At 38.2% G+C, this 14370-nt stretch overlaps 1 protein-coding gene across 1 annotated transcript in view; it reads right to left on the minus strand.

Moving 5' to 3' along the window:
- Positions 1–361: 361 nt before the first annotated feature.
- OPRK1 (opioid receptor kappa 1) overlaps positions 362–14370 on the minus strand; it is a 28110-nt gene continuing 14101 nt past the window's right edge. The window contains exons 3-4 of the mRNA XM_033202976.1: positions 11545–11897; positions 362–4470 (exon numbers count right to left, since the gene is read on the minus strand). Of these exons, the coding sequence (XP_033058867.1) occupies positions 3938–4470; positions 11545–11897 (886 nt within the window). The 3' untranslated portion in view covers positions 362–3937. The remainder of the gene's footprint in view (positions 4471–11544; positions 11898–14370) is intronic.

Here is a 14370-nt window from a genome sequence, read left to right on the forward strand (position 1 = left end):
ATGATGCATGCTTCTGTAGTGAAAAAAGTGGATTTTCATTGTGAGGGCAGTAGGTCACATTGATCCTGGGGTCCTCACAGCATTATTGTGAAAACAGGTGAATTATCTTAAGCAATTCACAGGTCTGGGAATTAAAGACCACAGTTTAGATACCCACAATTCCTAGGTCTGGAAACTAAAGATCACAGTTTAGATCCCCACGTATTTTGTTTCTATCCACTAATCACCCACAACATTGTCATGGATGGAAAGTTAGAGTAACCCTTACAGTTTTGAGAAACAGTTTCCATTGTTCTTGCTGAAGTGCAGCATCACTGAAGTAATTACAGAATAAATAATTTACCACAATAATTGACTGTCGTGATTTTTAGCAGGTACAATTTTGATTTTATTGCAAGGCACACAATTGTATATATGATGCATAATTATCTTTTAAAGTACAATATAAAATAATATACATTATAGTAAAGAACGTAAGAGTATACTCTTGTCTCAGAGAAGAAAATTGCCTTAAGGAAGCTGGATTATACCCTTTTGGGATGTGATTTTCAGATTTACACCGAATCATCCAAATAGCTCTTGGTTAGAAAATAAATCTCATTGATAGGACACACAAGCTTTGACAGCTTTCTCTTTACAATGTTCCAATTTAAAGTCAGCTAATGTGCTCCCTGCATTTGCGTGAGTCATCTTATTTCATCCCAGGACTAGATGAAACACCTATAAATTGTCTGACAATAGTTATACACGTTTAAGAACTTTATTTCTTAGTAATATTTCACAGAATAGAACCATTTTCTTAAGATTTTATGTGACTCTTTATTGATTTCTTTTCTCCAAGCTATTTTCCCAAATGATGTATTATTTTTAGTATTAAGCCTGGAGTTTTGACTTAAACTCGAGGGATGCTCTTAGATTGGTAACTACTCTGAGACACGAAGAGCGTTTCCACTCTCCTCCCAGTTAGAGCGGGGAGTTTCCCCCTCAGTGCTGCCCCTGCGTGGCTGGTTCCTTTCTCTGTGCCTTCTCTGACCCCTCGCTAGGACCTGTCTTCCAGACCTTCTTACCAGGGTGGAAAGATAGGGTTCATGTAAAGAATGGATCTGAAAGTTAAACATATGCAGTTCTGGTCTCAAAGAGACACAACAGACAGTGTCCTCCCCGTTGAGGTCAGAGAATAGGAACATCAAGAGATGAGAGATATCGGAGAGCCAGAGGGGTTTGAACAAATGCACTGCCTGGAACAATGAATAAATGGCAATGTAGTCCCTGCTTCACATCAGGACATAGGACATACAGAAAGCATGTACATGCTTTGACAAAGAAGTATATTTGTGCAAGTGGTATTTTCCCTGCCACGTTGTTTACTTTATCATTCCTTTAAAGCAGTACCCTAAAATGATATTCCCTTCTTCACTCCTTTTTCAATGTTGGGAAGTCGGTATTAACAAGAATCAAGAAGCTTGGACACCCTTCGTGGACACATACAAGCTACTGTTCTTTCCTTGGGTTGCAGACTTACATATGAGGAGATGCAGGAGAATCAGGCAAACCAATAATGGCAATTAATGCTATGAGAGCATGTGAAGTGCTAACTTAAAAGAAATGGGCCAGGTGTGGCCACTCACACTTTATAATCCCAGCACTTTGGGAGGCTGAGGCGGCTAAATATTCAGAGGTCAGGAGTTCGAGACCAGCCTGCACTATATGGTGAAACCCCGTTTCTACTAAAAGTATAAAAATTAGCCAGGTGTGGTGGTGCACGCCTGTAATCCCAGCTACTCAGGAGGCAGAGGCAGGAGAATCACTTGAACCCAGGAGGTAGAGATTGCAGTGAGCCAAGACCATACTACTGCACTCCAGCCTGGGCAACAGAGTGAGACTCTGTCTCAAAACAAACAAACAAACAAAACAAGAAGAAGACAGAAAAAATTAAAGGAAACACACTACTCTGATTACTCTGATTTCATCTCACAATCCTATCTCTGTTACATTTTGCACTGGAAAAGAATCTGACGAGAAAGTCTCTTGGGTTTTCCTGTTCCATAAAGAAGTTTTTATATTTCCTATTTCACCAGGGCTTGTTTCTGGAACTATCCTCTATATAGATATCCTTCCTGTACCATAGCCAAGATTTTTTACTATGGGATTAGTGTAAACCAGTATTTAAGCCATTCCTGTTTATATTCAGTTATAAAAATACAAGGCAGCTAGGAATTTCAATAAAACAAGAAATACTCAAAAGAGCACTTCATTTTCATTAGGAGAAATCACTTTCATTCTGCCATATGTCATCTGTGTTCAGTGCCATGATAACCTGGAGTAGAGGCAAACATGGTCAGAGTAACATTCTGAAGCCATGTGTAAAACCTTCAATGCAAGGTTTTGTTTCCAAAAGGTGAGAGTACACCCAGAAAGTGCATGGTGAACAGTACTTAACAGTTTTAATGATGTCTGTAGTTAGATAGGGCTATATATTTATTTTTTCTATTAAATTCCAGAGGATGCTGCGCTAATAATATATAGGCTTGGAGATGAGTGTTATTTCTAAATTATCCCTTTTTTCTTCTCAGGCAAATTACAGAAAAAGCCATTACCTCTGAAATGGTAAGTTTCAGGGGGAAAAAGAGGGAATTTATATGTCATCTGGAAGTTTTAGCAAAATTACCCTAAATGTGCTGCTCCTGGCATTATCCTCAGCAGGTATGCCCTTCACAGAATGCCATGCAGGATGCGTCCTGGCACCAGGAGGGACATCATGTCCTCATTCAGCACACATTTAGGAACAATTCTACTTCCTGCTGAGAGCCACAAAATAGTACCTTGAGATCTATAGAAGCAAAACACCTTCCTCTCTGTGAATAGAGAGGATCTGCGAATCGCTATATATTCATAAAGAGATGTGGCAAGTAAACTAGATCCTGCTAAGGCTACAACCTGGGAGCTAGTTAAAGCCTTTGTGATTCATTAACACATGAGTTATGAGCACTGTTACAGGACTAAATGGTATTCAGGGAGTCTGAAAGAGATCATGCCATGACTAATTCCCAGCAAAATTTCTCAGCATCAACTTAGCAACTCAGGGGATATCACTAGTGTGCCCTCAGGAAATCGCCTGGCTGGGAGGCAAGCCTATTCCTTATTTGCACATGTACTATTATTTACAGAAGATACTATATATATTTTCAGTGATATTCACACTATTTTATTTCTTGACAATGGGACATGCTTTATTATAAGACTGTCTACCTGAATAGCATGCTAAGAAAAAAACTGTAGTTTTCGAGAAATTAAACCATGTTAAAAACAACCTTTTGAATGTTTAAATAATTTCATAAATAGCAAGATAATGTTCTGGTATAAGTGAACATCAGATTCCTCAGATGTGGGTCCAAGCCATACATAAGCTGGAATTCTCACCACACAGTCACATGAAATGCGTGTCCACACAGCATACAGTGGGCTGGGCATGAACCCTGGAAATAGTTCTCATTCCCTTGGAGGTCGTTGCTGTCATTGTTAAACATCTGGATTGGATACCCACTGAGCTCTGAAAGCAATGTTTTTTCTTTTCCTTTTTTCTTAAACCGAGCTTTGAAACTACATTTCATAGGAAGGCCACAGCAGACGGGTGCTGAACCTTATCTAGGAAACCAGAAGGAAAAGACCTGTGCCCTCGTTCATCAGAGGAACTGAGGGTCTGCCTCACTTCTGTGCCCTAGAGAAGAGGTGCATGTGTTGCGTGGACCTTTCATCCTTGATGTTTCCACTGATCACGAACGTGGTCTGCATCTGATGACTTCAGACCATGAGATCTCTAAAAGTTTATTTAAAATTCTATCTTTTCGTGTCAGACCGCAGTAGTGATCTGAGTTAAACCCAGATCATTGAACTCCTCTCTTCCTGAAGAACTGTACGAAGACATCTCCACGACTAGTCATACTGGTTTATTGATCCCATCGACGTCCCTCAGGTAAGCAGGATCCTGAACTGTATTTCGGACTCTGCTAGTGCTCTGCCGCTCCATCCTCATCTTCAGTGGAAAGCAGAAGTCCCGGAAACACCGCTTAAAGTTTTCATCAAGGAAGGCGTAGAGAATGGGATTCAGGCTACTGTTGGTATAGCCTAAGGCGATGCAGAAGTAATAGCTGGAGAGAGCAGCTGTGCTGTGGGAGGTGCTCCCCAGAGCCTCCACCAGGATGAATATGTGAATGGGGGTCCAGCAGACGATGAAGACTGCCACCACCACTAGGACCAGTCTGGTGATCCTACGCAGGTTGCGATCTTTCTCTCGGGAGCCAGAAAGGAGCCGGACGCTCTTGAGACGCAGGATCATCAGGGTGTAGCAGACAATGATGATGAGGACAGGGATCACAAAAGCAAAGACGAAGACGCAGATCTTCATGAAGAGGTCCCACCAGGAGTAGTCATCATCTGGGAACTGCAAGGAGCACTCGATGACATCCACGTCTGGAGGAGGGCAATAAAAACCACAACACAGAAACCTGTTATTGTTATTACCGTGGCTGCAAAATGTTTTAAATGTGAATTTTAACACCTTTTATTGCAATGGTCCCATTATGGTAAGATGACATTACCCGAAGTAGATCACCAAATTACTAATGAATTCTGTATTTTATTAGCCATCTTAATCTTTGTGCATAGAACAATGATGATAGTCACTGTTTACTGGTAACAAACACAATACTGTAGAATTAAGATTAGCTGACAATCTTGCTCATCTAGCTGCAGAAGTTGATTTGACACTGATGGCTTGCAGAAGAGGTAAAGAGCTAATGTATAGCATGAGTACTTTTTTCTATTTCCATTCATTAACACTTCTACCAGACCTAAGGCTCTGGCAATAAAAAAGCTAATGTGTATTTGTAATAAATGACTAAATATTTCAAATCTAGCCACTGAATTTAACAAAAGCCAACTTGTTTGAAAAACATTAACTAGTTTACAGGAAATCATTATGTGGGTCAACAAACATTGATATGAAATTTGTTTAAATATGACTCAGGTATTGTGATTTAATGGAACCAATGACACTCACGATTAAGGGCATTACTGAAACACAAGTAAAACCTTTGGAGGAGGTAGGGGAGAATCATCATCATCATTAAGGGAATTCTGAGTAAATCAGGCACATTTATTTTCATTTTTACCAACATTATTATGTAACTCAGATAAAACAAACATTTGTATGTGATTACTTAGAAAATTGCTTTATTTGCTCTGCTTCTCTTTGCTGGGTAGTATTCTCTTTGGAGTAGCCTTAATATTAAGAAGACCAGGGACTCAGAATGGACACCTTCTAAACTATTTTTATGGGACCCCCATGGGCTCGCCTTTCCCCAAACACCAGTCAGCCCACATTTCCAACCCCTGCCCCAAGCAGTCAGCGAGCACAGAGCAGAGCTCTCTTTGCCCTGGTCCTTCCTCACAGACAAGGTAGTCATGAGCAACACCGTGAGTATGATTACTATAATGAAAATATTTTCTTCTGACATTGGAAAAATCTTCTTCAAAAATTGCACATGAATATTTTTTAAATAGCAAAACAGCTTTATTAATGTTTTCTAAAACATTTTAATGCAATCGTAATAGATTGGGATAGTAGAATATCCCATCTTACTAGAATTTTAATTACATATAATTTAAAATAAAAAGGATGTAATCATTTTGGGCAATTAATAAAGATAACTATCTTAGAGACCTTCATGTATCAATGAAATACCACATCAAACCTTGGAGTAGTAAATGAACACTTCCAGAGAAATTTGTTGTTTTTGATTTTTTAAAAAGTCATTGTCCAAAGTAATAGTACTATGAAGACTATTAACTTTTGCTTTAGTGTTTATGGTAAATTATTTTTAAATCACTACTATTATCATAGAATATAAGATACCCATTAAACAACTTTTGATGAGTGACACATGAAAAAAAAATCTGAGTTCAATATAAATATTCTATTCTGGGTTTTGACTTGTTTGTTGAATCTAGTAGAAGAGTTTCCTTAGAGGTAGGGACCATGGTTTGCTTTGTTTTTTTCTGCTTGGCTTTCGTTTCCAGCATTAGCTCTTTCTTGTGGCTGACCTCAGCTTATACGTCCTTCAGAGATGTTTAGATGGAGATCTGTCTCTTAAATGGCCTCTCCCCAGTAACTTATACTTTGTCTACATGTTATACTCACCCAATTTCCTAGACAGAAGCTTGTCTGATCTGTAATTGTGTGTTACTTTCCTAATGTTTTTCTCTCCATCCAGAATGTGAACAGCCTTGGTGGAGAACCTAGCCTGCCTTAATCAACATTGAATCCCTGAATTCACAGGGCTGCTGCTTAATTTGGATAGACCTTTAACTCCGAGGCTCAGCTTCCTCCCAAACAAACTGTCTTGAATGTAGTGGGAGATGTTAAGTATTAGATGACTGGGTGAAATAATCAACAACAGCTACTTTACAAGACTTTAGGAAACAAACGTTCCATTACAGAGTTGGAAATATCCTCCAGAAATGTCAATGAAGTTGAATTTGTAGCGTAAAGAGAGTGCTGACGCAATCATCAAGAATTCCAGTGCACTTCACGTTATGCTAAAGGGATCAAGCCAGGTACAGAAAGACAAATATCACATGTCATCAAGCATCATATTTGGGAGGTTAAAAAAACACCCTGAACTTACAGAGATGGAGAGTAGAACCTCTAGTGGTGACCACAGGTTGGAAGAGTCGTGGGGAGGGGGATATACAGGGTTGGTTAATGCATAAGAAATACACTTAGAAGAAAAAGGATCATGTTCAGTAGCACAAGAGGGTGACTACAGTTAACAATAATTTATTATATATTTCAAAATAACTAAAAGAGTGAAATTGGAATGTTCCTAACACAAACAAATGATAAATACTTGAGGTGATGAATATCCCAATTACCCTAATTTGATCATTACACATTGTATGCTTGTATCAAAATAGCACTGGTACCCCCTAAATATGTACAACTATTTTGAATCCATAAAAACTAAGCATTTTTTTTTAAAAAGAAATTCCTGTCCAAGCATGCCATTTTTCTTAAATGTTCTGTTTCAGGACAAAGGGGGCATTTTCAGGTTGAAGTATCCATACAACTGCCTCAGTTCAACAAGCAGACTTTCGTTTCCTTATATATTAATATCAGAGGGCAGCGGCTTCTGCTGGCTCCTGTTCCAGCATCTCATGGTTGTCATAATTATAGAGTTAGTTCTAATAGCTAAACTAAAGCTTTCCTTGTGGGTATTCATTTTGTTAAGAATAACTGTTTCTGCTTACAGTGATTATAATAAGTCTTAGCTACTATAATAAAAGTAAGAGCAGACTATAAATCCTCACATAATACACACACATATACTACTAGCACAGAGCAGAGCTCTCTTTGCCCTGGTCCTTCCTCACAGACAAGGTAGTCATGAGCAACACCGTGAGTATGATTACTATAATGAAAATATTTTCTTCTGACATTGGAAAAATCTTCTTCAAAAATTGCACATGAATATTTTTTAAATAGCAAAACAGCTTTATTAATGTTTTCTAAAACATTTTAATGCAATCGTAATAGATTGGGATAGTAGAATATCCCATCTTACTAGAATTTTAATTACATATAATTTAAAATAAAAAGGATGTAATCATTTTGGGCAATTAATAAAGATAACTATCTTAGAGACCTTCATGTATCAATGAAATACCAGATCAAACCTTGGAGTAGTAAATGAACACTTCCAGAGAAATTTGTTGTTTTTGATTTTTTAAAAAGTCATTGTCCAAAGTAATAGTACTATGAAGACTATTAACTTTTGCTTTAGTGTTTATGGTAAATTATTTTTAAATCACTACTATTATCATAGAATATAAGATACCCATTAAACAACTTTTGATGAGTGACACATGAAAAAAAAATCTGAGTTCAATATAATATTCTATTCTGGGTTTTGACTTGTTTGTTGAATCTAGTAGAAGAGTTTCCTTAGAGGTAGGGACCATGGTTTGCTTTGTTTTTTTCTGCTTGGCTTTCGTTTCCAGCATTAGCTCTTTCTTGTGGCTGACCTCAGCTTATACGTCCCTTCAGAGATGTTTAGATGGAGATCTGTCTCTTAAATGGCCTCTCCCCAGTAACTTATACTTTGTCTACATGTTATACTCACCCAATTTCCTAGACAGAAGCTTGTCTGATCTGTAATTGTGTGTTACTTTCCTAATGTTTTTCTCTCCATCCAGAATGTGAACAGCCTTGGTGGAGAAACCTAGCCTGCCTTAATCAACATTGAATCCCTGAATTCACAGGGCTGCTGCTTAATTTGGATAGACCTTTAACTCCGAGGCTCAGCTTCCTCCCAAACAAACTGTCTTGAATGTAGTGGGAGATGTTAAGTATTAGATGACTGGGTGAAATAATCAACAACAGCTACTTTACAAGACTTTAGGAAACAAACGTTCCATTACAGAGTTGGAAATATCCTCCAGAAATGTCAATGAAGTTGAATTTGTAGCGTAAAGAGAGTGCTGACGCAATCATCAAGAATTCCAGTGCACTTCACGTTATGCTAAAGGGATCAAGCCAGGTACAGAAAGACAAATATCACATGTCATCAAGCATCATATTTGGGAGGTTAAAAAAACACCCTGAACTTACAGAGATGGAGAGTAGAACCTCTAGTGGTGACCACAGGTTGGGAAGAGTCGTGGGGAGGGGGATATACAGGGTTGGTTAATGCATAAGAAATACACTTAGAAGAAAAAGGATCATGTTCAGTAGCACAAGAGGGTGACTACAGTTAACAATAATTTATTATATATTTCAAAATAACTAAAAGAGTGAAATTGGAATGTTCCTAACACAAACAAATGATAAATACTTGAGGTGATGAATATCCCAATTACCCTAATTTGATCATTACACATTGTATGCTTGTATCAAAATAGCACTGGTACCCCCTAAATATGTACAACTATTTTGAATCCATAAAAACTAAGCATTTTTTTTTAAAAAGAAATTCCTGTCCAAGCATGCCATTTTTCTTAAATGTTCTGTTTCAGGACAAAGGGGGCATTTTCAGGTTGAAGTATCCATACAACTGCCTCAGTTCAACAAGCAGACTTTCGTTTCCTTATATATTAATATCAGAGGGCTGCGGCTTCTGCTGGCTCCTGTTCCAGCATCTCATGGTTGTCATAATTATAGAGTTAGTTCTAATAGCTAAACTAAAGCTTTCCTTGTGGGTATTCATTTTGTTAAGAATAACTGTTTCTGCTTACAGTGATTATAATAAGTCTTAGCTACTATAATAAAAGTAAGAGCAGACTATAAATCCTCACATAATACACACACATATACTACTAGCACAGAGCAGAGCTCTCTTTGCCCTGGTCCTTCCTCACAGACAAGGTAGTCATGAGCAACACCGTGAGTATGATTACTATAATGAAAATATTTTCTTCTGACATTGGAAAAATCTTCTTCAAAAATTGCACATGAATATTTTTTAAATAGCAAAACAGCTTTATTAATGTTTTCTAAAACATTTTAATGCAATCGTAATAGATTGGGATAGTAGAATATCCCATCTTACTAGAATTTTAATTACATATAATTTAAAATAAAAAGAGTCAACATTTTACGTTCACAAAGTGGAAGCTTTGCCTTAAAAGAGTTTCTTGCACTTTATTTCTATTCGCTGTAGGCATGAAGAAACAAAATCCTATGTATGATTAATCATATTTTAAAATGCAGATACAATAAAGAAAGTTGGGCATTTCTTAAAATTTGCCTAGTAGTATAACTTGACACCTGCTGTGGCTATGCTAGAAATTCATTTTGTAGTTTCAGAGGGAAAAGATCAGCTTCATTAAAAAACAATGAATACAGTCATTATACATTTGTCCAAACCCATAGGACGCATAACCTGGAGAGTGAGCCCTCCTGTAAACTCCAGGCCCTGGGTGAGAACATGTCAGTGTGGGTTCAGCAGCTGTAATAAATGTACCACTCTGTGAGGGAGGATGTGCCTGTGTGGGGTAAATGGAGGTAAATGGAAGCTCTCTGTGCTTTCTGCTCAGTTTTGCTATGAACCTAAAACTATCAACTGAAACCTAAATAAAGTCTAAACACAAACAAACCATGTATCATGCAAGACAAGCTATGATTTTAGCATCTTGCCCTTTCACTATGACCTGGAAAGTCCTCACTATACACACTCAGTTATCTGCTATCACAGGTATTATGAATCCCCTAATAAACTGGAGCATTTACATACCTGCTGGAACATTAAACAGCATGAGTAAGGCCCAGAGTGACTATTCTGCTCACCTCCCCATCATGAATTTCTATGAGCAACAAAGATGCTTTCCATACCTTTATATTTTGCTAGTAAAGCAAAACTCTTTTAGAACAGTACCTCTTACCTTGGTTGCAGGTCAGAGTCACCTGGGGAGAGCTCAAAAATCTTGACACCCAGGCTGTACCCCAGGTTAATTAAATCAGACCCTTCAAGGGTGAGATGCAGGCAGCAGTGTTTTCTAAAGTACCCAGGTGATTCCAATGTGCAGCCAAGAGTAAGAACTACTGTCCTAGAAATACAGGAAAAACATCAACGTGGGGACGGGCATGGTGGCTCACGCCTGTAATCCCCGCACTTTGGGAGGCCAAGGCAGGCAGATCACGAGGTCAAGAGATTGAGACCATCCTGGCCAACACGGTGAAACACTGTCTCTACTAAAAAAAAAAAAATTAGCTGGGCATGGTGGTGTGTGCCTGTAATCCCAGCTACTCGGAAGGCTGAGGCAGGAGAATTGGTTGAATTCGGGAGGCAGAGGTTGCAGTGAGCCAAGATCGTGCCACTGTACTCTATCTAGCCTGGTGACAGACTGAGGCCCTGTCTCAAAAAAAAAAATTATATATATATATATATATATAATTTATATATATGTATATAATTTATATATATATATATATAGGCTGGTTTGCATGCGGTAAAACCTGATATGTCCAAAATCAAGTGGTTCTGCTCATCTGTAACTATCATCCATCTGTTAACTTGATTTTGAATGGCCTATAGTCAAAGCTGTTAAAATAGTGATTTGGAGGTTATCCTTTAGGAATAAAAGAGGAAAGAACGAACATATGTCGCCAATAATTTATATCCCTTGTTAAAGAGAAAAAAAAAGGAGTGAGAAGGTACATCCTAGAATTGCCAGGTTGTACTTTAAAATTCCACATGCCTGTGGTTTCTTACCTCATCCTCACCCCTCCACTTTCTACTAGGCATTGCCAGAAGAGGAGACAGGTCAGGCATCTCTCTTCTGGCAATGTCATGATTGCATTCTGTGTTTACAGGTGGAAAAGGACACAAAATTGTTCTATTTCTCATCTTCCATGGATTTAGGCACTACATTTCCATCATCTTTTGGCATCGATTTCTACTAGATATATGGCCTACTCACTCTCAGATTAAAAGTCTCTGTAATTTGAAGCTACATTTTTATGAATGGAATGAAAATGACTGCTCTTACCTTCCCTGACTTTGGTGCCTCCAAGGACTATTGCGGAGATGCCAACAGATGACGACAGCAGCCAGATGCAGATATTGATGATCTTTGCCTTCAAGGGCGTGCGGAAGTCCAAAGCCTTCACGGGGTGGCACACGGCAATGTAGCGGTCCACACTCATCATGGTCAAGGTGAAGATGCTGGTGAACATGTTGTAGTAATCAATGGAAATTACTATCTTGCACAGCACATCCCCAAAAGGCCAGGAATTCATCAAGTAGACCGTACTCTGGAAGGGCATGGTTGTAGTAACTAAAGCATCTGCCAAAGCCAGGTTAAATATGTAAATGTTGGTTGCTGTCTTCATCTTTGTGTATCTAAAAGAAAAGAAACAATAGCATTTCCCTCCATTTTCAAGTCAAACCCATAAGGTGAATGTGTTTGTGATAGCCTTTGGATTACTGATTTTGCTTCTTCATTCAATTATTCTTATATTCATTGAGGGTCTAACATGTAAAAGGACTGTTCTAGACATTGATAGAAAAAATGGACAAAGATCTCCGACTTTATTGTTTATTCTACTGCTTTAAAACATTTAAATAAAGAAGATACAGAAGATAGCAGAGATAGATGAATAGACATATAGATCTAGCATTGCATATAATACAGGTCTTTATTTTGTGGCTGACAATTCATCTTAATCCTGCCCAGAGTCGCTTGGCTTTGAGCATATTTCAAACACTATATTCATTTTCTTTGCCTTGTTTAAAACATTTTTTTCCTCAGAGTTCTTTTGAGAAATCAATCATTGTAATTATGATGTCATTTGAAACTACAAAATGGTTTTCATTTTGATATATGTTCAGTTGCAATCACTGAAACACAATTAGGTTTGCTGATTTTTGTTCTCCAGTGCACCATTAATTTGTCATTTTAAATATATTATATAAATAAAGCAGGTTGAATCCTGCTCTTACACGTGTCATAGCACTAAGCATAGTATGGTACAGTAGGAGAGAAATAATTCTTTCTTTACTCCTTGAGATATTTTATAAGCACGTAATATGTCTCATCTTCCAATTGAGGGAAGAGTAATTTTCAAGGTAGGTAAGAAAGATTGCTTTTATGCCTGAGTTATTCTTTATATCATAACATGATGTTTAGGACAACTTCATTTTCAACTAAGACTGAATTCAGAGGGTTGTTTTGCTTAGAGAATGCTTTGTCAAATATCCATAGAGTATTAAATAAAAGTTCCAAACCATACCATCAGGTTTTCAAAAGCCAAGAGCTGAAATATGTTGGGAAAATCCATATGTTGATTACTTTCTACAGCCTCAGATTTGAAGACCTTGTCACAATGCAAGTGTGCTCCATTTGATACATGAATTTCCACATGAGAAACAACTCTGAACATTTCATGATAGAACAGAACAGCCCTGGCTCCTCTTGGAGGCAGTGTGGTCTCATATGAACTCAGACAGTCCTGAGTCTGAACTCAGAGAATGACTTATCTGAGTTTCAGTTCCTGCTAAATAAGAACCATAAAACCTAACTCACAGTACATAAGACAAGGGCAGTAGATGGCCTGACACACAGAATCACACTCCAGCCTCAGTATCTGCTGCCTTTCCTCCCCACCTCTCATCTCTACTCATTAGGAAGTGGCTGTGTTTGGGGTCAGCTGGGAAGGCATTGTGAAGACGGGTACTAGAGTTGGTATCTGTTGGTTTCCATTTGGATGTTCTGCTTACTAAAGAGTGATTTAATCTGGAAAGCGAGGAGTTTACTTAAAAATGTGTTTTGCCTTTATACTTTCTATTCAGACACTCTTAAATGACCTATAAGTTTTAGAAAGTGACTAAACATGGATGGCCAAGGTCTCATAGCACAGGCTTTGCAAAAGCAGAGATAGCCAAGCAAGGACAGTTACTGAGAAGGAGCCCCATGTTTCCAATGAGAAAGATTTAAATGCTATCTATTCAGATATTTTCTTAAAAATATGGTTTTATGTTTGAAAAAAATGCATCTTACAAACCTACCTTCTACTCTTTCAACTCCTCCCACCCCAAAACCCCCGATACTAGCAAGGATTCCAGCAGGAATCTGACTCCTGCTCTTGTATTTTGTGACCCTGATATTCCCCCTCTTTCTTCATGAAGTCAGAGTGGCATTCTTTTTGCTATAAACTTAGGCAGACCTGGGTCCTAGTCCTTAATTTTCAAACTAACAAGTATACTTTAGAGGGTCCTTAACCACCCTGAGCCTCAGTTTCCCAATTGTAAAATGGAAACTATAATATTTATGTCACAGAGTTCCAGGGGTAATGAATGAATGCACCTGAACCAGACAGCATGTCTAATCTAGGTCATGTTCCCCAACTCCCACCTTCCTCCTTATGTGGGTGGAAGCTACCAGTTACCACAGGAAGCAGAAAAGACTATAGTTTCTAGGTAACATCCATGGTCATATTTACCCAATTCAGCTTAAATATAAAAGGTGAGAATAAAAATGAGCCCCAGGACCTGACACAAAGAACATGAATGGAATGATACATAAATTACCATGAAATGTAATGTGCATCTTTAAGTAGTCACATAATGTAGAGTAATAGCTTGGTTTTAGGTTTTCAAAATATTTATAGCCAATAGATGTATGAAACTTCATAAGACTTGTACATGTAAAGAATTCAAACCCCATCTTCAGATCTCAGACAGATGAGCACAGGCAATAATCACACTGACCACATTTCTGAAGTGCCCTGCGTCAGGCCCTCTGCCAGGCCTTCCCCAAGCTTTGTCTCATTTCGTCCTCACAGTCACTTCACGTGGTAGGTATTGGTATTCTATA

Source organism: Trachypithecus francoisi, unplaced genomic scaffold (genome assembly GCF_009764315.1).
Source record: "Trachypithecus francoisi isolate TF-2019V2 unplaced genomic scaffold, Tfra_2.0 Lachesis_group7, whole genome shotgun sequence".
Taxonomy (NCBI): Eukaryota; Metazoa; Chordata; class Mammalia; order Primates; family Cercopithecidae; genus Trachypithecus; species Trachypithecus francoisi.